General features: G+C 45.0%; 1 protein-coding gene across 1 annotated transcript; it reads right to left on the bottom strand.

The window, feature by feature from the left end:
* Positions 1–2,837: 2,837 nt before the first annotated feature.
* On the bottom strand, positions 2,838–25,452 carry LOC121854564 (solute carrier family 22 member 5-like; the record flags this gene model as incomplete). The annotated part of the gene is given in 2 exon segments (XM_042349240.1): positions 2,838–4,577; positions 25,268–25,452. Coding segments are annotated over 2 exon segments (374 nt in total), but the record flags the coding sequence as incomplete, so codon positions are not given.
* Positions 25,453–25,694: the final 242 nt, after the last annotated feature.

Genomic DNA, 25,694 nt, shown 5'->3' with positions numbered 1-25,694 from the left:
TATTGTTAGTAAGACGTGTCAAGTAGGCGAGTGTTGAGTTTGCCAGTTAGAGTGGCGTATTTTAGGTCGTCCATGGGGATATCCATGGGTTTCTGATCGCTACTGAAGTTATATTGTTTTGTTGCCCCGACATCAGAGATTCTGATGTTCATAGTTTAGTTAGTGTCAGTTGTCTATTTAAGAAAGTCATTCATCTTCTGAACAGTTCCTGTCAAACTCAAAATTCTCCCAGATTTAACGGCCGTTTGACCGGGGATGTGGTTTGCGGTCAGGCCAATAGAGTTGCGAACGCATATATAACTTCAATTCACCTCTTTACTGACAAACTCAACCTCTGATTAAATCATAAATATAGATGTAGAAAATTAGCCTGATCTGTGACGCTGACGGTCACAGCTAGGTGTCCAACGACTACTGTGAATAGAGGGTCTATTGTTAGTGAAATTTATCTTTGTAGTAGGAATATGCCCTCAGGCCCGTATATATGCAGGCGCGCGAGGGGAAATCACTCCTTCTGTGATTTCTTCTCCACGTCTCCAGGTATGTTCACTTGTGTTCCACGCCGCCATATTAACTCAGTTTAACTTAGTCATTTTTTGTGAATATCAGTGTTCATGTTTTAACATAGTACCTTCAGTGCCAAGTGGGTCAAGTAAAGTAGAGCTCTAGCTATCGTCTGAACCGGTGCCAGACGTATGTTTTGTATAGTGAAGTTAAATATTCACTCCTGTGATTTCTTCTCCACGTCTCCAGACGCTGTTGTGGGGGTTAGCAACACTCCTGAGGTTTGGGAGCCGCCTATGGGCACGATGTCTCTCGAAAGACGTCTTTAAGGTGGCGAGATTAGAATCCCAGGGCGAGATTCCTTGGCAGACGCCACGGCCCACCGCCACAGTCAACTTTTCCTGGGCCAGGCGCTCCGAGCTAGCGAGCAAGCCTGTAAACAACTCTGGCCCACTGACTCCGTCGTATGATCATGGTCTACCCACTGTTCTTGGTTATATGTATGGAGCCGTATTAATATCCATGCTTAGGGATGACTAGCAGAAATATAGTCATCCCAGGTTAAGTATTGAACCACTGAATGAGAGTTCAAGGTACCAGGTTGTTCCTTGCAAACTAACAGGAGGTATTGTATGTTACTATAATTGTGGAGTTAGTCCAATGTGTTATGTATTCATCTGTAGTAATCATGAACGAATAACCTGAGAGTATCATGCTCTAATCAAGAAGTGAAGAGGTAATGTGTTACTTGTTAAAGTAAGACCTGAGGGTCCAGTGATGGCTTGTGAATAATAGTTACGGAATCTCATGTATCAAGGTAATGATATCCCAATTGTCTAATAAAGTAATGAGTATGTGGAGGTGTTGAATGAGGTAATAAGCTCTTGAAGTGTTTGATGATTTAATAAGTTAATTGCGGTTCTGTTTAGCCTGAGTGAATTTAAGATGCATCTTCTCCACTCACTGTGTTAATAAATATTGAATTAGTAATCTGAGTATCACCACTCTACTCCTTCTAAACATTGGTTCCCAGAAAATAATACTTACTCACGTGCCTAGACATCTACCACACTACCCAACAACTTTCCATGAGTTAGGTTATATAATGAAAAGTCTGGGTGGTGGCAGCTACCCTTTGTAAGTATAAAAAGTGTTGTACAAAGAATAACATGGTTCCCCAGACTAACCCATGTATAAGAATAGACATAAAACAAAGTAAACTTCAGAAAGGTAAGAACATTGAAACTGAGAATACAATCTATATGAAAGGAAATGAAAAGAAAGAACATTGACTTGGAAAACATAAGCAGAGAAGCATACGAGTTACTTATATAAGAATATAAGGTATATAGAGATAAAGAACATATAAGAATAGCTGGATGGTAAATTATTGAAAAGAGTAAACTCGGCCCTTTACAATCCCATGTTGAGTATTGAACCCAGGGGTCAGTACTAGGCCCACTCTTGTTCATAATCTACATAAACAGTCTAGATACTGGGATCAGCAGTGACATAAGCAAGTTTGCGTATGACACCAAAATACGGCGGCAAATTAGTTCAGGGCAGGATGCAAATGCATTACAGGAGGATCTAAATAAATTGCAGGGGTGGTCTGAAAAATGGCAAATGAAATTCAACACCAGCAAGTGCAGCGTACTTAATATTGGAAGAACAAATACTTATAATGTATACAGCCTTAACAACATCAACCTAGAGAAGTCGACTTGTGAAAGAGACCTAGGGGTACTTGTAAGCCCGGACCTAAGGCCTAGAAAACAGTGCGTTAATGTTCGAAATAAGGCAAACAGAGTATTGGGTTTTATATCTAGAAGTGTAAGTAACAAGAGTGCAGAGGTCTTATTGCAACTATATCTTGCGCTAGTCAGGCCACACGTCGATTATGCTGTTCAGTTCTGGTGCCCCTATTATAGAATGGATATAAATTCACTAGAGTCGGTGCAGCGAAGAATGACAAAAATGATTCCGGGACTTAGAAACCTTCCGTATCAGGATAGGTTAAAGAAACTTAACTTGCATTCCCTAGAAAGACGAAGAGTGTGGGGAGATATGATAGAAGTATTTAAGTGGGTGAAAGGAATCAATAAAGGGGATATAGATAAAGTTCTTATAATATCCGAGCAGGATAGGACTCGGAGCAACGGATTCAGGTTGGATAAGTTTAGGTTTAGAAGGGAGATAGGAAGAAACTGGTTCACAAATAGGGTGGTGGACGAGTGGAACAAGCTTAGCAACTTTGTCGTAAGTGCGGGAACTCTGGAAAGTTTCAAAATGAGGCTAGATAGATTCATGGATGATAGAGAGTGGTAGTAACTCTCGATAGGAGCTGCCATGCACAGGCCAACCGGCCTATTGCAGACTCCTTATTTTCTTATGTTCTTATGTAATAATGCTTGTGTGTGGGTTGTAAGTACATCATTCATATGTACTACCAACTGAGTCCTAACCATTATTGTTGTATATGATTGGGGATAACTAGTAGAAGTATAGTTGTCCCATGTTGAGTATTGAACCCATAAATATTGATATTACCAGTAATAACGCGTGTTATGAGGGTTGTGAGTACACCATTCATATGTACTACCAAATGAGTTCTAGTAAAGGTGCCATATGTAAGCATGTCATGTGGAGTGTTCTTTTAAAGGTACAACCAGTAACTATGTAAGAAGTGAGAGTATCTACTTGGAATTGGAGATGAGTAAAGCCAAGGAGTTGATCCTTTTAGTTGTATGTTTATGACATCTTTAACCAAATTTAATTTCATTTTTTATAAACCAATTTTAGAGCACGTTAGGGATATCATTTTCCCTCAGTATCTACCTTTATTCTTGTCCATATCTCGATACCAGAATTACAGAACCCATGTGCCCAAACCCTCGCCATGCTACCAAAGGTCAGAGGTTATGAATTAACTATATGAAATGAAATAACTAATGTAGAAAATGAATGAAGTAAGAAATTAAGAGAAAAAAGGTTGAAGAGTTAAAAGTTAACAGCAGGGGGATAGATTAATAAGAAAAGACTAACAAGAAATCTGCCCCTTTACAAATGGTGACAGTAGAAAAAGCCCCCTTTATACTAGGGGGTGAGGGAGGTGAAGGGTGTTCGGGGTGGGGGTGGGGCTATTGGTCTCGTCGGGGTCGCTCTCCGGGTTCTTCCGCCAGTGAGGGTATAAGTCTCTCACGACTATTCGTTTGTTTTTCTGGTTAGGGAGTGAGAGAGGCGAGGTATTCTTCCTTTTTGTTTGGCGTGTGGTCGGATGCATTGCCATTTTGTTTTGGGTTGTCTGTGGTTGGCGGGGGGGGGGAGGTTTGTTGGTGGTCTGGGTGGTGGCGGTGGTCTGGGTGGTGGCGGTCGTCTGGGTGAGGTCAGGTGTAGGCGGGGATATTTTAAAAAGAGAACAGTTGCTGAATTACAATGTATGGTGAGCACTTTTACACGGGTTGGAGATTAAACACTTCCTTATACACCGCAAATAGGCCACCGAGAACCCTGCAGGGAGATCATAATATCAAGAAAACGGAAGGATTAAGGTCTCATACCCTCGCACCCTGATTAATTGACTAAACATTCCGTAATGCCAATTGTGCGAATTATTTTTTTTTTAGTTTTCACTTTTCGCTACATTCTGAATTCTAACTTCAAACATGCATAAAAAGTTAATTTTCCTATTGGCTTTTGCAATGCTACAACTCCCTTAATTAACACCTGTTTTTCTATACTTCTCCCAGAATAAATGAATTCCTGAACACAGATATATACTGTAAGATGAAGCGATCTGGTTGAGCCCAGATTCTTTCTACTTCTACTGTATTCCAGTATTCCACTTTTCTTCAATCCCTAATAATCTTCTTTCACCTCATAACTTATGACTCCGATGGCAATGTATTGCCTTCTGTGCTGTTGTCAGATGGTGTTTTAGGTTTCTTGGCAAAATAGTCAACACTCTCAGGTAACTCTATATCTACAGTTTCGGGAAGGAAGAAGGCGAGACCAGTAGACAGGAGTGACACTGAGCCGAACAACGCTGACGGCGACCACACCTTCACCTCGCCCTGCAACACAAAGAAATAGTGTTAATACTACTACACATGTTCACGGCATTACTACTACATAAAATTACCTTGACAATCATACGTTATCTATCCTTTAAATCTTTGATAGTTAACATAGCTTAAGTGGCCAAAACAGAGAATAACTGCATTATAAATACTCTGTGTTATTTAAAACACTAGTACTTCATGTTAAACACACTATTAACAACAAATGTTAACTACAAAACTAGTATTAAATGTTCCCGATAATATATGTTCACTGAATTGATATTCCTTGATACCCTTGTTACTTCATCTTTTAGTATCACAAGGTCTATAATTTCCTGGATCTCCTACTCTCTCTCCCAGTATCAGATCTGTGAAGTTGTGGGACTAATTTTCTATCAGTGTAGCAGTGCCTCAAGGTTTAATTCTACATCCTATCATCTTCTTACTCCATATCAGTGACCTCGCTCTCCAACCCTTCTAATAGCACAGATTCTTTTGCTGATGACGCTAAATTACCAAAAGCCTATTCTCCAGCTCCAGTGTCCAGAGTTGAGTCCATGACACTTTGGACGGAGACGTGACGGTAAATGTGGATGAAGAAGACGGGGGAAATATTTTGCGTGACAAAAAGAAGAGTGTGGGTTCATCAAAGCTTGAGAAATAGAAAATAGAAGGGGAATATTGGAGTCTGTACAAGGAACTGCAAGATAATGAAGTAAAATTTTACCAGTACTTCAGAATGTCAAAATATAAATTCAATATAAGTAGCACTAAATGTCAGGAAGCAATATCACCGAAGGAGAGATTGGCTGTGTTTTCAATTATAAACTGTCACGTGCAAGGTGAGTTCCAAAGAACACCTACGGTTTGTTGAGTGAAACACTTCAAATAAATCACAGGACCCCGAAGCTACTGCCTGACAATGCAGACAATATTGTTTTTGCAACTTTCATTTTGCATAAATACATAAAGGAACAGAATGTCATAGACAACATGGCAAACAATTTCATTGCCATAGCTCGACAAGGCTGAAATGCCCACCAGAGTGCATTCAATGTGAGAGAAAAAATTAAAAACTTCTCTAATAGCCCTTCAGGATCTGTATATTGGCGGTGACTAAACTACTTTGTTCCCGTTATGAGCCACCTCACAACTGTGAGATATGTCTAGTAAGCACAAGGAATAAAAACCATGAGTTAAAGCTGTAATTACCTGAAATAAATTTGTTTGTTCAGTTCATCTCCTATTGTTTTCCATGTGTTCTCCTTAAATAGGTTATCACTGTACTTAATGTCCACGAACCAGTTCAATCAACTTTTCATCCTTGCTGCCAATAATACACTGAATATACTGAGTGTGTTGAGAGTCACAACCTTCCTTCTGCTCTCAGCTGCCACCAGAACGTGACTGACCACGTGCTCATACATACTATTAGAGATACAGTGTACACAGTGATAGCACAAAGAGATATAGTCGTTGATGAGAACGGGAAAAGAAAGTAAAAGGAAATAATAGCTAAAATAAATAAAAAATAAAAATAAATCAACAAACTTGGCTATCCTAAGAGGCATTCTATTACCGCCCCAAAGAAAGTTTTATTTTATTTTTTTGTGTTTCTAAAGGACTGAGTGAGTGTATAAAATCCGATATTCATAGCAAAATGCTGTGTTCATGGAGATAGCACATAGATACCGACAAATGCCGAAGTGAACTAAAAAAAGAAGAGAAAAACAGAAGACAACCCTAAAGGCAACAGGGAAGGCTAAAACCAACAGAGGGCAGCTAAGTACTGTTTTTATTTTTCTTTCTTTTTAAATAGGTGTAAATCTATATATAGTCTGTACTCCCCCTCCCCCCCACAACAACAACCATGCGGGGGATGACGGATATGGATGATACAGGCCTGATCCTTGCAACGTTTAGGGCGATGCAAGCTGCCGTAAAGCACGAGGGCTGTTGCTGGTATTGCCCTGGCTGCATAGTCAAGGTGAAAGAGGCGATTGCAAGCCATAGGGGAACGAGTTCCCTAGGGACGAAAATAGATGAAGCTGGAGCCTTGCTGGTTGCCAAACTAGAACAAGTTGGGAAAGAGATCCTTGCTAAGACTGAGGAAGTAGCCGACAGAATGGTGGTGGTTGCTAAGAGGAGTTATGCTGACGCATTAGCAGAGCCACGGGAGGTGGTGGAGAGTATTGCAGGATCAGAACAGGTTCTACAGCAGCTAGGGACTCTGAAGAAGTGTGTCGAAGAAATGAAAATTAATGGACCTACTGTTAGGGGAGAGGAGGAACAACGGAAATGTTTCCAGTGCAGAAACAATGTAATAGTTTTTGGAGTCCCTGAGAGCCAGGAGGAGGGAACTGTGAGTAAGATAACACACGATAAGATGCAGTTTAAGAATATTTGTACAGAGGTTCTGAAGATGGCATCAACCCCTCAGGATGTGAGGAGGCTGGGACAAATGCAGGGCGATGAGCCTCACCCCCTCAGGACAGTTCATTTATGGGCACCTCTGACCTGACTTGGCTTCAGCGCTGTGTTAAGCTTGGTACAGGTGTGAGAAGTTACCTTGTGTGCCTTAGTTATCTCGGTACCTCGACCCTATAAACGTGGACTGTATAATTATGTACCATAACCAAACTGTATAGAGGAAAATACAGTGTGACGTGATACAGTGAAGTTGGCACCCAGTCCCTGTCATTAAGGTTGAGGCCAGCGTTCTGCCTGCTGCCGCCTGCTTACCTTCCTCCCTCTTATGTATGGGACTATAGAGGTCAACTTACCTCGCATCATAAGAGTTGCGCCTCCCAACCACCGTTCACCACCTGTGTGCCACACACCACACACTAATGATAACCAAACTAAATTATACAGTATTTCGCTCATTGTGAAACTGAGTGTTATACTTAGTGACTTCACATCAGTGTCACTGAACTGTGACCACGTGTAAAGTGGTATTTGTGGGTGTAGTGTAGTAATCAATGTGACAGCTTCTAGCATCCACAGTGCCTACTCCCGAGCCCAGTCATGTGGCTCCCAGCCTCACTCTCCCTCCCTCCCCTCGCTCTGCTGATGGTTGGCGCTTACCACATGGTTAGTGACTTCATGTGGTGTCTCACGTGACTAAGGTGGTTATACTGGGCTGGTGGGAACAGGAATTTAACAGGAATTTAACTGGAATTTAACAAGTGAGTTGGTTAATATTGGGTGTAACTCCTATCAGTGTTACTCAAGGCTCACTTCAAACAACTCAGCCCATTCACACAAGTCCCTGTTACCCGGACACCGCTGGCCTACATATCACCTCTCTGCCCCAGTGTATAAGACCTGGATTCCATTTAAATCTAACCATGGCAGGAGTCGACGCCGGGCGACGCTCTGCTGATGTTCCTGACGTAATCGAAGGAGATGAGGAGGACAGTCATGGCGACACTGAAGCTGGCTTTCAGAAGTTTAAGACTCGTCAGCAGAAACGCAAAATGAGGACCCAGGGAAGGAAGCAGAGTAGAGCTAATAGGTGAATCCCTCCCATCGCTCCCCGGGCTAACTACATGGGCCTTGCCTTCTCCAAGAACACAACCAATTTGATGAAGTTTAAGTGGTTGAGAGCCCTGGATGAGGAATATTGCAAGACTATGCTGGATGTTGTCATGCCATGTAGCGCCCCTCGTTTCGTCTATGTAGACCGAGAGGAGACGGATGCTATCCAACGCTTCATTGATAGAAAGGTCAGCTCCCTACTTCTCATTGAGCGAGATGATCCTGTCCGACCCCAAAAAATGAAGGAATGCCTTGTCATCCACTTCCCCAAGGGTATTCCCCCCAGTGGCGCTCTGTTACTTCCGGGCGTCCACAGAGCAAGAAGCCTTTATAAGGATGGTGCACAACTTAGTAGCATCAACATTATTTGGAAAAGGTAGGAACCACCTCCTGAGGAATACTGCTTCTTCGGCAAGTATGGTACCCCTAGTAACATCAGTCGGTGGACTACTTCCCCTGTGGTGTGCTACAACTGCTTCGGGGTCAATCATGTGGCAGAATACTGTCACAAGACAGCCACCTGTGGCATCTGCACAGGAATGCATAGCACATGGAGCTGCCCCACCAAGGAAGCTGCCTCTCGGTAGGGGAGAGAGCAGGCCCCCCCACCTGGGAGGCAGTGTCCCAGGTGGAGGGAGGAGGGTGTGACGGCCTGGCACCCCGGATACCCTGGGAGGCCGCCAACACCCACAATAGCGATCACACTCAGTGACACCAACGCTAACACTGCCGGGTCGCCTCCATCGCCTGAAATCAACAGCCACACCTCCCTACCCAGGAGGCAGTGTCCCAGGTGCAGGAAGGAGGGTGTGATGGCCTGGCACCCCGGTTGTCCTGGGAGGCCGCCTCCACCCACAATAGCAGTCCCACTAAGTGATGCCAATGCGGCCAGATTGCCTTCACCACCTGAAGTCAACAGGCACAGTGACTGTCCTTCGTTAGTCAATGCAGGTCAGGTTAAATCCTGCCACGTAAGTGTACTAGTGAACAATGGCAGTGATAGTGTCAGTGGATCTTCTGAAGGAGCTGGTGCCTCCTCTCATAATGATGCGAACTTGAGGGTGAGTAGCCAGTGTAGGTTATGTATCTATGCTACTGTGCCGAGTAGCAACCTTGTATATAAGCTACTGTGCCGAGTAGCATCTATGTATATATTTACGTGGCAACACTGCACGTGTTATGTGGCAACATTGCCCCGAGGCTGCCATATGGCAAGGCAGTCTCAGTCTGACTGTGTGAGCAGTGCATGGCACATGCTAGTCACCACTTGTATTTCTCCTATCCGAATAAATGGACTTCAGTGTTACCCGGTGTTTCCCTACCCATCACTGCATTCTTCAGGGAACACTTGGAACCTTCATGGCGCAGTGACTAGGATCTGTGGACTTACAAGTGTGTGAACAATGGACAGTTAGCCGGCGATGTGCGACTGCCGGCGATGTGATGTGCGCGTCGACTCTTCATGTGTTGTGTGTGTTGTGTTGTGTTTCGCCGCGATGTGCAGTGTTGGGCCGTCACAGTGCTTTTTAGTGACGGTAGCAGTGTTAGTGTCAGTGTATCAGTGTGTCTAGAGCTGAGAGTTGAGCATTGGCCTGTTTTTTTTTATGGTACCCACGGAGCACGCAGGCGTACACCCTTCTCGTGTGACATCCGGGGAGGCACTAACGTTCTCACCCCCACGGCGGCTCTAGCCACCGGCAGTAAGGCCACCACGGAGTGCATCTGCTGTCTCAGACACACACACACGCTCGCACGCACGCACTCACTCACGGACAGAACAGTGGACTCTATGCGTTATTTCTGCGCTGTTTATGTCATATATATGTGGTTCGAGCTGTTGAGGCACCACTTTATGTACTAAACAGTGCAGTCCACGCACACTCTAAGATGGGCGGTAAGAAGGGACAACGTCAAGATGGGAGACACGACACCCCACCACCTTCCCCTCCACCGGACGCAGACTCTCATCTTCCACCTCCAGTGACGGACATTGCCACAATTCTGAGGTGGATGGACGACCGGGACGAGCGACGTAGAGAGATGGAATTTCAGAGGGAGGAGATACGAAGAGAGGAGGAAAAGGCGCGCTTTGATGCAATATTGGCGACCCTGGTGCTAACCCACCCTCCCTCACTCGCTCACCAAGGCGCCAGTACCCTCCCTCCTCCACCACACCAACATCCTCCAGGCACTCTTGCTACTCCAACAGCTCCCAAGGCATCTGTTCAACCCCCACCCGCCCTCTCACCAGACGCCACGTTTCAGCTTTTTCGTGAGTGGAGGCGGCGTTGGACAGATTACTCCACGATGGTGGACCTTGACAGCATGCCTCCAAACAAACAGCTCATCCAACTGCGGATGTGTTTGTCGCTGGAGACCCAGAGAGTTTTGGAGCACACGTTGCAAGTGCCTCCCGATTCTACATCTTCAGTGACGGATGTGCTCGACCTTTTACAGGAGCACGTTAAAGGTCGGAATAACGAGGCTTTGCGTCGCCGCGCCTTCACCAGCTGCAAGCAGGCGGAGAACGAATCCTTTGACGACTTTTTTGTACGCTTGAAGAGTTTGTCAGAGGAGATCGACGTCTGCAAGACGCACAGCCGGGAATGTGAGGAAGCCTGGATCAAGCACGGGATCTTGACAGGTGTCAGGCAAGAAGAGTTGGTGCAGCGACTCATCCCCCTGGACGCTTCCTCCACACTCCAGGTGGTAGTGACTGAATGTCGGTCGTACGAGGCCACCAAGTCCGCCACCTCTGCCTTACGGGCTCCTCCTGCTGTGAGAGCTATCTCACAATACAAGAAGGGTAAGAAGGCGGCCAACAACGTGAAGTCTGCCCCATGTTCTTCCACGCCTCCGCCTAAGCTTCCTGTGGCAGCTGTGGAAAGCAGCATGGCCCCAAGACATGCCCGGCAGCCGACGCACTGTGTCGTGGATGTGACCGTAAGGGCCACTGGTCTAACACAGACAGGTGCCCTGCACGAGGCCGCAAGTGTCAGGCCTGCGGTTGCTATGGACACTACGACAAGTGCTGCCGCCAACCCAAGCCCAAAAGCCCGAGACGAGGAGGAAAGCAGCGCACTTCCCTCGGGGTGGTTCGCACGCATCCCCCTTCAGATGGCCTACACAGCCCCAAGCAGCAGCTGAGTCACATCAGGAGGGTGGAATCGACCACACGCCCCAGGGCTACCCCTTCCCCTACCATCCGCGTCGCCGTCACACACGGTGATGTGTCGGGTCACATCGAGGTGATACCGGACACCGGCGCTGATACTACAGTGATAGGCCTGAAGCACCTCCAGAAACTGGGCCTCACCAAACGCGACCTGGGACCACCGCCGCACCTGCAGTACTACAATGCTGACGGTTCCCAGATGCCAGATGATGTGGGCTCCTTTCAAGCGGAGATCACTTATGGCGACAGGTCGTGTCACGGATGGATGGACGTGCAGCCTACTCTCGCTACCCTTGTTGTCGTGGGAGCACTGCAAGGAGTTAGGCGTGGTGCCCAGAGACTTTCCTGAGCAGATCCCAGCTGCTCGGTACACCGCCAGCAGGGTGCGTGAATCACCGAGCGACGCGCCTGGCGCTGCCGCACAGAGCTGCCCAGAACCTGCGTCCACTCCCGCCCCGCCTCCACCCAAGTCACGGCTGCTTCCTCTTCACAGCGAGACGTCTCCTTCAGCCGCAAGGGCCTACTTCCTGAAGGAGTACTCGGATGTGCTGGTGACGAAGGAGGCCCTACGGACCGCGCCACTGAAGGCTATGGCGGGTCCACCTATGAGGATACACCTGCAGGAAGATGCACAGCCGTTTGCCATACACACTCCCCGGTTGATCCCTGTCGCCTTCAGGGATTCAGTCAAGAAGGAACTGGATTCCATGGTGGCCCAGGGTGTCATCGTACCCGTTGGTGACGACCTGTCCCCTTGGTGCCACCCTCTAGTCGCTGTGGCTAAGACTAACGGTGGAGTGCTGATTACTGTCTAAGCTTAACAGCCAGGTGTCCCATCCCGCCCACCCTTCACCCACACCTTTTGCAGCTATACGGAGTGTGGACCCGAAGGTACGGCACTTCTCGACGATGGACGCCCTCTGTGGTTACTGGCAGATCCCACTGAAGAAGGAGGATCAGCCACTGACCACTTTCATCAGGCCTTACGGACGCTTCCGCTACTGCCGTGGCCCTATGGGATTCGCTGCTACGGGGGACGCCTTCTGTCTCCGTGGTGACATGGCACTTCAACGCGTGACCAACTGCGTGAAGGTAGTGGATGACGTCCTCCTCTACGATGAGGATTACCTGACGCATCTTCGCCGCATCGACGAGGTACTGACCAGGTGTAGGACGCACGGCATCACTCTGAATGCCGAGAAGTTCGTCTTGGCCGCACCTGCAGTGTCTTTCTGCGGCTACCGACTCTCAAGGGATGGCATTACTGCGGACCCGAAGAAAGTTCGCGCCATAGCGGACTTTGCAAAACCTGCCAACCTTACGGATCTCAGGTCTTTCATGGGCCTGGTGAACCAGCTGGCAGAATTTTCTCCTGACGTCTCCGCCGCTGCCGGGCCTCTCCGCCCCCTGATGAGCCCCAAGAGGACGTTCACGTGGACCCCTGACCACGACCTCGCCTTTCATAAGGTGAAGGAGGCCCTGTCAAGTCCACCTATCCTCGCTACTTTCGACCCAGCGCTCCCCACCGTCCTCCAGACAGACGCCTCGCGCCTGTACGGGGTTGGTTACGCCCTTCTCCAGGATCACGGTGGAGGAAAGCACCGGCTCGTACAGTGTGGCTCTCGCTTCCTCACCGATGCTGAGTCTCGCTACACTACCATCGAGCTGGAGCTGCTGGCAGTGGTATGGGCCTTATCGAAGTGCAAATTTTACTTGATTGGCTTACAGCACTTCGACCTCATCACAGACCACAGGCCCTTGGTCCCCATTCTTAATCACTATTCGCTGGACGCCATCGAGAATCCCCTCCTCCAGCGCCTGAAGGAGAAGATTTTGGCCTTCGTCTTCACCGCGGCTTGGCGCGCAGGTAAGAAGTTGTGCATCCCGGATGCCCTCTCCCGCTCCCCAGTCAGCCGCCCTACACCTGAACGAGATGCTCAGCACCGAAGCCGGTTTCTCCGTCAGCAACATCGTCACCTTGCAGGCCGTACAGTCCCTCGCCAGCACCCAGGCCTCAGTGTCGCCACCCGACAGCGATCTGGCCCTTGAGGAACTACGGACCGCGGCACGCGACGACCCCTCCTACACTCAGCTCTTGGAGAGTGTGAGGACTGGGTTCCCTCGCGACCGTTTTGACCTCCACAACGCCCTACGCCCGTATTGGAAGATACGTGAGGACCTCTACGCAGATGGGGACCTCGTCCTGTACGGTGCCCGTGTGGTTGTCCCTGCAGCTCTCCGTCGTCGCGTTCTGGCCCGCTTACACGACAGCCATCGTGGTGCAGAGGCCACCAAGCGCCGCGCAAGGCAGGCTGTGTACTGGCCCGGCATTGACGCGGATATCGTCAATACGGTCGTGCCTGTGAGCCGTGCCAGATCATGCAGCCCAGTCAACAGCAGAAGCCCCTCTTGTGCGACGACGAACCCACCAAGCCCTTCGAGTCCGTGTCGGCTGATTTCTTCAGCACAGCTGGGAAACATTTCCTAGTTGTCGCCGACCGACTCTCTGGCTGGCCTGTGGTGGTAATCTGTGGCTCGGACACGACGTCCGCAGCCACCATTCGCCACTTCCGGCACCTCTTTCGTGACCTGGGCGTCCCTGTACGTCTGCGGACGGACGGTGGGCCACAGTTCACCAGCCGGGACTTCACAGGATTCCTGGAGCGTTGGGGAGTCCGCCACATCGTGTCAACACCCCACTACCCACAGTCAAACGGCCATGCTGAGGCTGCGGTCAAGACAGTCAAGCACCTCATCCTCAAGGTGGCCCCTTCAGGCAACATAGACTGTGAGGCGTTTGACAAAGGACTCCTGGAGTTACGTAATACTCCCACACAGGGCGCTCCCCTGCCCAGATCCTGTATGGTCACCCTCTCCGCTCTTGCGTTCCTGCACACGCCAAGGCCTTTGCGAAGGAGTGGCAGACCAGAGCCGAGAGCTGCGACCGCCGCGCCGCTTCACGTGCCCAGGACGCCAAGGCTCGGTATGACGACTGTGCCCGCCCTCTTCAGCCATTGGAGATTGGTGCCCTTGTCCGCATTCAGGACCCGACGACGACACGTTGGGACAAGGTGGGCATAGTGATGGGCGTCGGCCGGTCGCGGGACTACAAGGTCAGGATGCCGAGCGGCCGTGTCTGGTGGAGGAACCGCCTCTTCCTCTGGCCAGTCCCACCCCCTGCTGCGGGCCCCCTGACCGAGGAAGAGTCCCCTACACCTCATGAGGATCCGCCCCACAGTGCACCTCGACGCTCGGAGCGACTTAGGACTAAGAAGTCCGCTCAAGACAAAGACTATGAGCGTGAGGGGGGAGGGAGATGTAGGTTATGTATCTATGCTACTGTGCCGAGTAGCAACCTTGTATATAAGCTACTGTGCTGAGTAGCATCTATGTATATAATTAAGTGGCAACACTGCACGTGTTATGAGGCAACATTGCCCCGAGGCTGCCATATGGCAAGGCAGTCTCAGTCTGACTGTGTGAGCAGTGCACGGCACACGCTAGTCACCATTTGTATTTCTCCTATCCGAATAAATGGACTTCAGTGTTACCCGGTGTTTCCCTACCCATCACTGCATTCTTCAGGGAACACTTGGAACCTTCAGCCAGAGCGAGACCGATAGTGATGGAAGCATGAATGGGGAGAATGAGCCCGACTGCCAGCGTGGTCTCTTTAATAACCTCAGGTCTGAAAACTGTCCATAACCCTGTACTTCTTCCAATATTTTCGGAGGAGGAACTCGCGGGACTAATGAAGGAACCTGTGTATAAAAATCCTACTGGAATAAGGGCTGTGAGACGCATTATCAAGAATTCCAGGGGTGTTGAATTTGAAACGATTAACTTATTGGTTAGGTTGATCTATGAAGCCAACGCGTGACTCTCTATACTAAGTTCAAGGTGGAACGAGTAACACGAACGCTTAGGTTCATTTCATGGAACATCTGGAGTGCTAACCGCAGAATTAATGACCTACAATGGTTTGTTAAAGTTTTTAACATTGATATAATTCGTTTACAAGAACCTTACACGTCCAGCACCCAGAAGAAAGCTGCCCCCAGTATAGCTGGGTTTACAGCATACAATATTGGAGCAGAAAGTGGCCTGCTCACTTATGTAAAGAATGGTCTGGTCTGTAAATGGATCAAAATTCACAATGATGAAAGTATTCACTATCAACAATTTACAGTAAAGACAGCAAACAGTCAATTTTCGCTGTATAACATCTATGTTCGGTGTAATGAGCTGCGAGTGGACGTGTTGCCAAAGCCATCAGGTAACAATGCTATGTTGTGTATGGGTGACTTTAACTCTCGTCACGCAGTCCTCGGTGATGTCCAGTGTAACTCTAATGGGAGGGTGTTCGTGAATTACATCAATAATCATAATATCAGTGTATACGACACAGACAAAGTGACACAACTGATGGGGACAGACTGTTTATGTGATTGGGTATAACCTAGTAGACAGTAATGTCAAGGCTAAGGTCATCTCAGACCACCTAGTCAGTGATCATTATGCAATACTTACTGAATACACTGTTGCTGATGTCAAGTGTGAACCCCATCCTAAGCTCAGAATTAACATCCCAGATAATCTTAAACTGCACTTCAAGGCCTACATCTACAGATGGTATGCTGGATATAAACCTGGGTCAGTGAAGGAATTTTGCTGTGATCTTGTAAATGTTATTACCACATAATTATTATACCACCTGGGTTAAGTCAAGGAGGAAGGGGGGCAGCACTAAACCACCTCTGTGGACACATGACCCCATCCTCATCAAAGGAGAGAAGGTAGAACACATTGCCAACACTTATAAGCAAAATAAAACTAGTGATAATCTCCTGGCTTTCCTCAAAGCTAATAGAGCATTTCGTGAACTTAAAGGTCAGATGAGAAACACCAATTGGGAACAATTCTTACAGGGGATTAATAAAACAGCCACTCTAGCAGAAGTGTGGAACACAATTAGAGCCATTACCAAGCTACCCATCCCAGTCCAGCTTCATCACAGCCCTGCAGAATATGCTGACATGCTATTAGACCAATGGTCTAGTGTGTCACAAATCACTTCCCTGCCTCCTGATATACATCAATATCTTAAAACCATACACATTAATAGGGGTTTCAATATTGAAATAGCCTGTTCCTCACCAGACCTTACCGACCTGTTTCCTATAATGCACCACAAAGTAACAACAGCACGAATAAAAGGTGAATCATCCTCCCCTAGTGAGGATGGCATAGCCTATAACACCCTGAGATTGTTAAATGAGGTCCCTAACCATCCACTGCTTAGCCTGTATCAAATGATCCTCACACAGGGTATTCTGCCTAAGACATGAACTCAAGGAAACATAGTACCAATCCCTAAAGCTAACTCTCCAAACTTCAGGCCCATTTCATTCACATCCTGTATGTGTAAAGTCCTTGAGATAGTTGTTCTCAACCGTCTCATGTTTCAAGTCAAAGACAAATATGGGCTCATGCCCGGGACAGCACACAGACATGCTTTGCAGAATATCTTGTTTACTCAAGAGATAAGACACAAGCAGCCTTCATAGACCTTAAATCAGCCTTTGATGTAGCTAATAGAGACATTATACTTGAGCAACTAGCTCATTTTGGCATCCAAGGTAACCTCCTGACATGGATAAAGGGTTATTTGTCCAACAGGTATGCCAGCGTTCTGTTTAGGGGAGTCAAAAGTACCAGAATGAGAGCATTTGAGCTTGGCACGCCTCAGGGAGGAGTGTTAAGTCCTATGCTCTTTAATATACTGATGCACAAGCTTATTGCTGACATTCCAGTTCAGCCAAACGAGGCTGCAATATGCTTTGCTGATGGTATCTGCATTATGACACAGACCAAGCTCAAACTCCAAGCCTTGCTGGATGTATTTGCTAAGAGGACTGTGGAATGTGGTCTCATAATATCTGTTGACAAGACGAGGTTCCTCAATCCTCGTCCTGCTCACCCTCTGCCTCTTAACTATAACATTAACAGCATGCCCTTGGAACTATGTAGCCCTTATAAATATCTTGGAATCTGTGTGAATGATGCACCTTCGTGCCAAACCAATGCACCGCATTAAACCCCTCAGAACCCCTGTTGGCAAGGGTTATGGAATTAACATCACCTATGCTCGTACTTTCTATCGCCACTTCATTCGTTCTGTAGTTGACTATCATCCTCTCCATCTTGTGACTATTCTTCCTAAACAACTCAACAGCCTTGAGGTAGTGCAAAAAGAAGCCATGCCCATCATTCTAGGATGCCCAAAATCAACCAGAATTGTAAACATGAGGAAAGAGTTTTGAAGAACAATGGTCCCCAAACTACAGCTCAAACTGAGTTGATGTTCTATCTAAGTAATCCCGACTGTCTCGATAATCTTCCACAAAAGACTCTCTTTGGGGCGTGGCTTCATAAAAGTGTTGCAGATTTCTTGAAACTGAATGTCCCAAACACTCCAGACGAACCCATTAATGACATTCCTTCTTGGTTGGATATATCAGTTCATATTAGTTACACTCCTGCTGGTAGGAAGCAAATGTTAAACACCGATGTGATGAGATGTGTCACACTAGAAACTATTAACAGACACATAGAGAGTATTAAATCAAGTGAATGTTATGCTTTTACTGCACTTTTGATGCACTGAAAGACTTAATGCTTTTAATGGAATTTAAATGTTCTGTACATCCTGATATTTAGTTGTATTTAGATGAGCGAGAGGTGACCACTCTAAACAAAGCATCTATTTTAGCAGACAATTATGCACAAACCTCAGAGTCATCATGAAGTTGTTATTGGGAAGCCAGGGAATGAGTGAGAGTCTAGTGATGAGGGTGATAGGCCTGGTAAGGTTGCACAGTATTCATCGTTCAAATCAAGTACCAGTAATGTTCAAAGGCAAAATTTAGTTGGGACTAGCAAAAAGAATGCTGTTAAGATGGAATAAATTACATTGTTATTATTGCAAGCAACCAGGGCACGTAATTGCTAATTGCCCCAAATTAGCTCGTAAGAATGCTGCTCAGGAAACTAAGGCAGTTCATTCTGTTAGCGGTAGCCGGACTGACTTGTTTGAACCCTTTCTGTTTAAATGATCAGTTTCATGTGATGACTCCACTGATGTTAGTTACCCTGTCCAAATGTTGAAGGATACTGGTGCGTCACACAGTATAATGGTAAACGGGTCAATACCGCTCATTCAGGATGCTTATACAGTTCTAGCGAACATGTCGTCCTTCAGGGTGTTGGGGGAGCAGTCACTATTCCTTTGAAGTCTGATCTGGTAAATCAGTATGTGACAGTTGGTGTCCAGAATAACCCACTTCCAGTAGAAGGAGTAACATTTTTGCTTTGCAATGATGTTGCGGGAAATCTTGTTGTGCCCAACCCTATAATTCGTTTAGTTCAATCACTCGAGAGCCCTACTGAACCATTAAAGGAGGAGTGCCCTAACATTTTTCCCAGTTGTGCGGTGACACGAAGCATGAATGTCCAGACTACAGTACAGTACATAATTCTCTTAATGGTGACGTGAACCGTGTCAGTGATTTAGATAACTGAGGATTGGGTATTAGTAAATTGTTTGAGGTTAATGGCCCTTCCAGTGATAAAGAAATTCAAAATATTCCCCGAACACCAGATAAGCTCTTAAAAGCTCAACACGAAGATAAAGAACTTATTCACGATCTCAGTCTTGCTGTTGATGAAAAAGAGACACCAGGAGGAAATGTTATTATTTAAATAATGGTCAACTCATGAGGAAGTATAGGCCCATTGATAGTCCTGCAGATGATAAAAGTACCCTAGTTCACCAGATAGTGATTCCTACTTTTTATATAGGCATGACGGACTCAGTATTGCACATGATTGTCCTGGAGGTCAATTAGGTGTAAATAAGACATATAATAAGCTATTGAGGCATTTCTTCTGGCCTGGGATGAGAAAGAACGCGTCAAATTTCTGTCGCACACGTTACAATTATCAGATGGTGGGTAAACCTAAAAATGTTATTCCCCTGTTCCCCTAAAACCAATCCCTGTTGTTCATGAACCTTTTAGTCACATAATTATCAACTGTGTCGGACCTCTCCCTAAGACAAAAGCTGGAAAACAATATATTTTAACTATCATGTGTGCATCAACCCGATATCCTGAAGCTGTTCATTTAAGAAACCCTTCTGCAAAGATCATTGTTAAAGTTCTCATTAAATTCTTCACCTAGTACGGAATTCCTCGTAGCATTCAATCTGACCAGGGATCCAATTCCACGTCCGGTCTCTTTCAACAGGTGATGAATGAGTTAAAAGTGAAACAGTATCTTGCCATGGCGCACCACCCTGAATCACAAGGTGTCTTAGAGAGGGTCCATCAAACTCTTAAGGGAATGTTAATGAAATATTGAATGGAAGAAGATAAAGACTGGGATGAAGGTGTTCACTTAATGCTCTTTGCTTTCCGCGAGAGTAAACAAGAGTCTTTGGGATATTCCCCTTTTCAACTTATATGTGGACACGAAATCGGAGGACCACTCAAAATGTTGAATGTTGGTTGACAGAATTCAAGACTAGATTAAATCATTTTCATAAGTTTGCACAGGAAAAAGTTAATGGTGTAAATTATGTGGTAGAAACCCCTGAGTATATAACTGAGCGTCTGGTTCATGTCAATCTGTTGAAGCCACATTACGTTAGAGAATCAGAGGCCAGTACTAATCCAGGATCAAGTGCCAGACAATGAAGTTGTGCCTCAAGATTACTGCCTGGCCCATTCTGTCAAGTTGTGAAATAGTGACATTTTGGCTAATACTGAGTTTAAATTGCAGCATGACAACATTGCAATCCATGAAGTTGAATGGTTTACTCGATGATTTCCGAGGGATCTGTCAGGACGTCCCAAGACCCTGCCAGATTGTCCAACACGATGTCTCCTGGTTGACAGTGCATCTCCTATCAAACAACCCCATTATCGGATGAACCCCACGAAGGTGAAGATACTGTGAGAGGAGGTGGACTTCCTTCTCGTAAATGGTTAGGCGGAGCCGAGCAACAGTGAATGGTCGTCGCTGTGCTTGTTGGTGCTGAAGCCTGACGGTAGTCAAAGGCTTTGCACTGATTACCGCAAGGTCAACTCCAGATGGCCTTTACCAGTACTGTGTCGTGCCGTTTGGAAAGCGTAACACCCCTGGTCCCCTGCAACCTTCCAGCGTCTCGTCAACTCTATCATCAAAGGTTTGGAAGGGGTACAAGCATATTTTGATGACTTGGTGGTGGTAACATCCAGTTGGGAAGAACACATTTCAAAAAAAGGGCCCTCTTCAATAAGCTAGAAGATACGGAGTTGACTGTCAATCTTGCCAAGACTGAGTTTGGACACGCCACTGTGGTCTTCTCTGGTCATGTCGTTGGCCAAGGGAAACTTGCAAGTGTCGATGCGAAGATAGAAGCCATTCTGCAGTTCCCACAGCCTGCAGACCGCAAATCTCTCCTGCGCTTCCTAGGAATAGCTGGATATTACCGCAGATTTTGGCCAGACTTCGGACAGGTAACAGCGCCCCTCACAGACCTAGCCAGCCCTAAGAAGCAGTTCAAGTGGACCCCAGAGTGCCAAAAGTCCCTCGAGAGAGTCCAATCACTGCTATCCAGTGCTCCTGTGTCACAGACTCCAGCTTTTGAAAGCAGTTTTGACTGCACATTGACGCAAGTGATAATGGAACCGGTGCTGTATTAATACAAACTGGATCTGCTGATGATGTACTCCACCCTGTGTGTTCTTTATCTTCCAAACTCAAGAAACACCAGAAAAACTATTCAACAATTGAAAAAAAATTACTTGCACTGATGATGCTTTGTTAAAGTTTAATGTATATTTGTGTCATGCTGTTCGCTCACTAAAATTTTTAGACAAGATGAAAAATCGAAATAGGAGACAAATACGATGGTCACTCATGTTGCTGACTGTATGTCCAGAGTGTAATTTGTGGTTAGTATATGTATATACTCATCTTAGTCAAATTAACCCAGTAATTTTATCTAAAATGAAAGGTGTGATGGGAACTAGGTAGTCAGCTCGTTCAAGGAAAGAGTTTTTCATTATGTTTATTCTTTTTCCTTTTACATGTGTTATGTTTTGTTTGTATTATGTTTGTTTGTGATATGTATTGTTGTCGGTTATATAATATATTGTTGTATTGTAAATTATATATTATTTGTGTCAATGTTTACACCCTTGAAGTGAGTAATAAACAACCTTGCAACTCTGAGAGGTTAGTTGGTAAGTCACTAAACTCCCCTGGCCTCTTGACGTGCTATTGTTCTGAATGGCTCTGTCCTGCGCTTTGTACGAGTATCCGGTGTCTGAGGGTTTTGTGTTTGTGCTACTGAGTGGTCACCTCACAGCTAAGTTTACTGTTTGTATATGTATTAGGATTGTAATTATAATGTATATTGTGATAAGTAACACTTATTCCATGAGCTAATTGTAAGATTAGAAGTTCTTGTATTTTTGTCCCTGGTGTTGTTTCTCAGTTGTAGTTGATGTACTTTCATTTTCGCCTGTTACGACCCTCCTCCTTTCACCGCTTACCCAGCACCCACCACTGATTACCAGCGGCTACGGTCGTATGTACAGAAGCAGTAGATATCTCACAAGTGTTGTCGAATTACCACTGGCTGTCCCGCCACTCTCAGGTAATTCCCCGACGATCGGTATCAGTGTACAGACAATCAACAGGTAGGTAGATTCCCACCAGGTCACAGAAACACACTTGTGCACTGTAGTCTTCTTTAATAAACACTAATTCTTTACAACATTGTTAACAAGGCAATGTCTTCACAGCTTAACTCCACACTTCGAATATATAGTCAGCACATTACCAGTGTACAATTCCTTAGTCTTCTCACTTTATATAAATCACGACAATTCCACAGCACTTGCACAACAATTATCTTCAGTTGTTCTGCTGGGGTTATTCTTTACACTATGAACAGAGGCTCAGGAAGAGGAAGACGGTGAAGGAGGAAGGTAAAGGTTAGGAAGTGGGAAATAAAGAGGGAGACCCTGCTCGCTGCAGTTTATATACGCTTCGCCAGACGCATCTCGAACAGCCTAGAATCACCCAGACGCCCGAGAGAGATTCTAGAACGTTCTACTCTGATCGTGGCTTACAATAATTAGTAAATCATAAAAAAATGATGCAATACAGTCTAGAATATTTTTACATAATTAATACATCAATATATACTTGAAAATTCCACCAATTGCCAAAATAACTGCTGCATGGGAGACAATCAAAACACCTAGGTTTACAAAATTATAATACGAATTTATGCCTCGGCATAACACACCTTTCTGTGTATATAGTGTAAATATGTTTAATACTTAATATATTATTGCACTTTATAGTGTATTATGAATATTTCCATTCCCCATTTATCTTCCTTTGTGTTTTCATGTTGTGGAACATTATAATAACCCCTAGAAAGTATGTCCCATGACACGACATATTGTGTTGATTTGACTTAGAAGAGGTTTGTCTGCGTATACTTTTACTTTTATCCTCTTCACCACTGATCGGCTCGTTAGCCGCTTGGGCGATCGGTCACGTCTCTGTTACACACTGTTGGCAGGTTCTGGGCATGCACCGGCTCCTGAATGTACCTGAACCCGCTCCAGTGTTGGTCAAGTCTGGTCTTGAATAAGCTCACACTCGGTGCCGTCACAAAACTTTCTGGTGGATTGTTCCAAGAGTTCACAAATCTCACTCCGAAAAAGTTTGCCCTCATAGTTTTCTGGACTTGCGGCTTCTTCAATCTTGAGCTGTGACCCCTTGTGGGGCGAGCGTCCTCCAACTCCAAGTAAGGACACTCGACTGAGTAGTGCCCCTTGAGATGCATGTAGACCTCAATTAGTACTTTTAAACTGAACGTCTTATCATCTTTTAAACAATCATATACCAATTGTTTCCCTGCATAAGACATATGATATAAACAAAACATATCTTAGTGTGTCGTTTAATTACCGACCACGAATGTTTATTTATTTCTGACGACTCTCCCCTGGAAATTGGACTGAATTTGTAGAGGACTGAGATCAGAGCGTATTACCCTGGGTAAACCTGTGGGTGAGCTGCTGAACCCAGTCAACCTCAGTGTTTTATTATCATCATCATTATTATTATTATTATTATTATTATTATTATTATTATTATTATTATTATTATTATCATTATTATTATTTTTAGATATTAGTCCACTAGAGCACAGGTCAAGGACCCACATCCGGCCCTGGGGGCGAAAATATAATAATAAGAATAATAAATGGGGGGACCGGTGGTATAAGCGGTACCGTTCTTGCCTCGCAAGCGAGATGTCACGGGTTCGATTCCCGGGCCGATGGAAGTTGTTTGGACATACTTCCTAGCCCCCCATTAGTACCTGTTCACCTAGCAGTAAAGTAGGTACCTGTTGTAAGTCGAAAGTTGCGAATTCGTATTCAGGGAGTTGCTGGAGCTTCCAATAACTTGATGACATAAAACCACCGACTCTTCAGGCTTCTACGCCCTTGACTCTTCAGGCTTCTATGCCCTTAACTCATGAGACATAAGGCAAGCATGAACTTAGCATGCTTCCCTGTTGGGCGTTGTAAACGCTTCTGCACTTCACCTTACACAAGGATGTAGGGGAGTGCCCAATAAAAAATAAAAATAAAATAAATAAATAAATAAATAAATAAATAAATAAATAAATAAATAAATAAATAAATAAATAAATAAATAAATAATAATAATAATAATAATAATAATAATAATAATAATAATAATAATAATAATAATAATAATAATAATAATAATAATAATAATAATAATAATAATAATAATAATAATAATAATAATAATAATAATAATAATAATAAACCCCAAGGCAGTGTTTGATGCCAGTGGTGTGAGCTCGGGTGTTAAAATCTCCTGTTTGTGTCAGTGTTGACAGGTTGTGAGTACCTTTGCCATTTACCGTCTCAATTATATTATTAAAACAAGAGATTATTATCGATATTAACTGGGTTGTGAAGTGTGCTATAAGGTATACTATCAAGCAGTAATGAGAGTAGACTCCTAGTAGTACCAATGTGATCTGTAGCCACGGTGCTGAGTGTATTAGACCGACAAGAACAATAATTTTTTAAGAAAGGTTTTGAGTGTTTATTGGCGCCATACAGTTTTATGACTATTAATTGAAGATGCTTATTTTTCTAACTATAAAGTAAAATCCATTAGGCTTTATATTTTGTGCCAGTGTTAAGTAGCAATTATTAAACATTGACTGAAACACATTTTAAGTCCCTAATTTTGTGATTGATAGTTCAAGATATTTACAGTAATACCATTTGCTTCTAATAAATAGTACATAAATAAAACATGTGTATCACCCTTCATTCCTAATAATAATTATTTAATCTGAAAACACTGTTTAAAACTAACGCGTCTTGATCTCTGCCAGCTACCAAGTTACTTTAGAGATTCTAATGTTGATGTTATATTCTCACTAAAAATCTATTGAAAAGAACGTACATTAGTGCACAATAACATGAGTTTCCCAGATACTCTCACAGAGCAGAATATAAGTAAATAAGTTGAAAGTAACGTAGGCAGGATTGATAATAAAAATATGCCTCTTACCATTTCCTTTCCTTTAATTCCCAGTCTCAGCACTGTTCTGTACAGTGTTGAGACTAGGATTCACCTTCTTCATTCCTCACAGTTTTTGTCTACGTAACCTCCTGGCCTCTGTTGTCATTACATGCACACTCAGCATTTATAGTGCTGTTAAATCATACATCTTCGTCTTTCATACTAACGTTGTATAAGACAAGCCTGACTTAAATATTGGTCATACAGACAGACAATCAGAGGACACTTAGTCATGTGCACTTTCCGTAACACATCGCAAGTTGATAAAAAAAAAAATTCTTACCAAGAGGTCGTTGATGTAAGGCGATGAGACGCTCCCAAATACGCTGCACATGCTGGCCATACCCAGAATGATTGACCGGTACTGAGTAGGGGACAGCTCGGCTGTGTAGTACCAAATTAAACTGAAAGCTGCCGTGCTGGCGACCTTGCCACACAGGGAGAAGAACTCTGTCATCACAACTGGTGCTGCAACAAAATGGATGCTTTACTGTTTACTCTTAGTTTCTTACTTTGTTGGGGAAGTTAAATGTTCTCCAACCTATCAGGGGCGGACCCAGGGGACTCAGGGAGTCCGACCCCCCCCCCCTTTTCATCAGATAATTCCCAAACATTTCTTTAATGCAGTATTGTACTCATGCGATTTTGAAAAGTAAAAAGTAATTGCTATTGATCTCTGAATATCTTCTAATATCTAGTACAAATGGCCT

Source organism: Homarus americanus, unplaced genomic scaffold (assembly GCF_018991925.1).
Source record: "Homarus americanus isolate GMGI-L3 unplaced genomic scaffold, GMGI_Hamer_2.0 scaffold15734, whole genome shotgun sequence".
NCBI classification, from domain to species: Eukaryota; Metazoa; Arthropoda; class Malacostraca; order Decapoda; family Nephropidae; genus Homarus; species Homarus americanus.
This window is presented reverse-complemented; position numbering and strand designations above follow the sequence as displayed.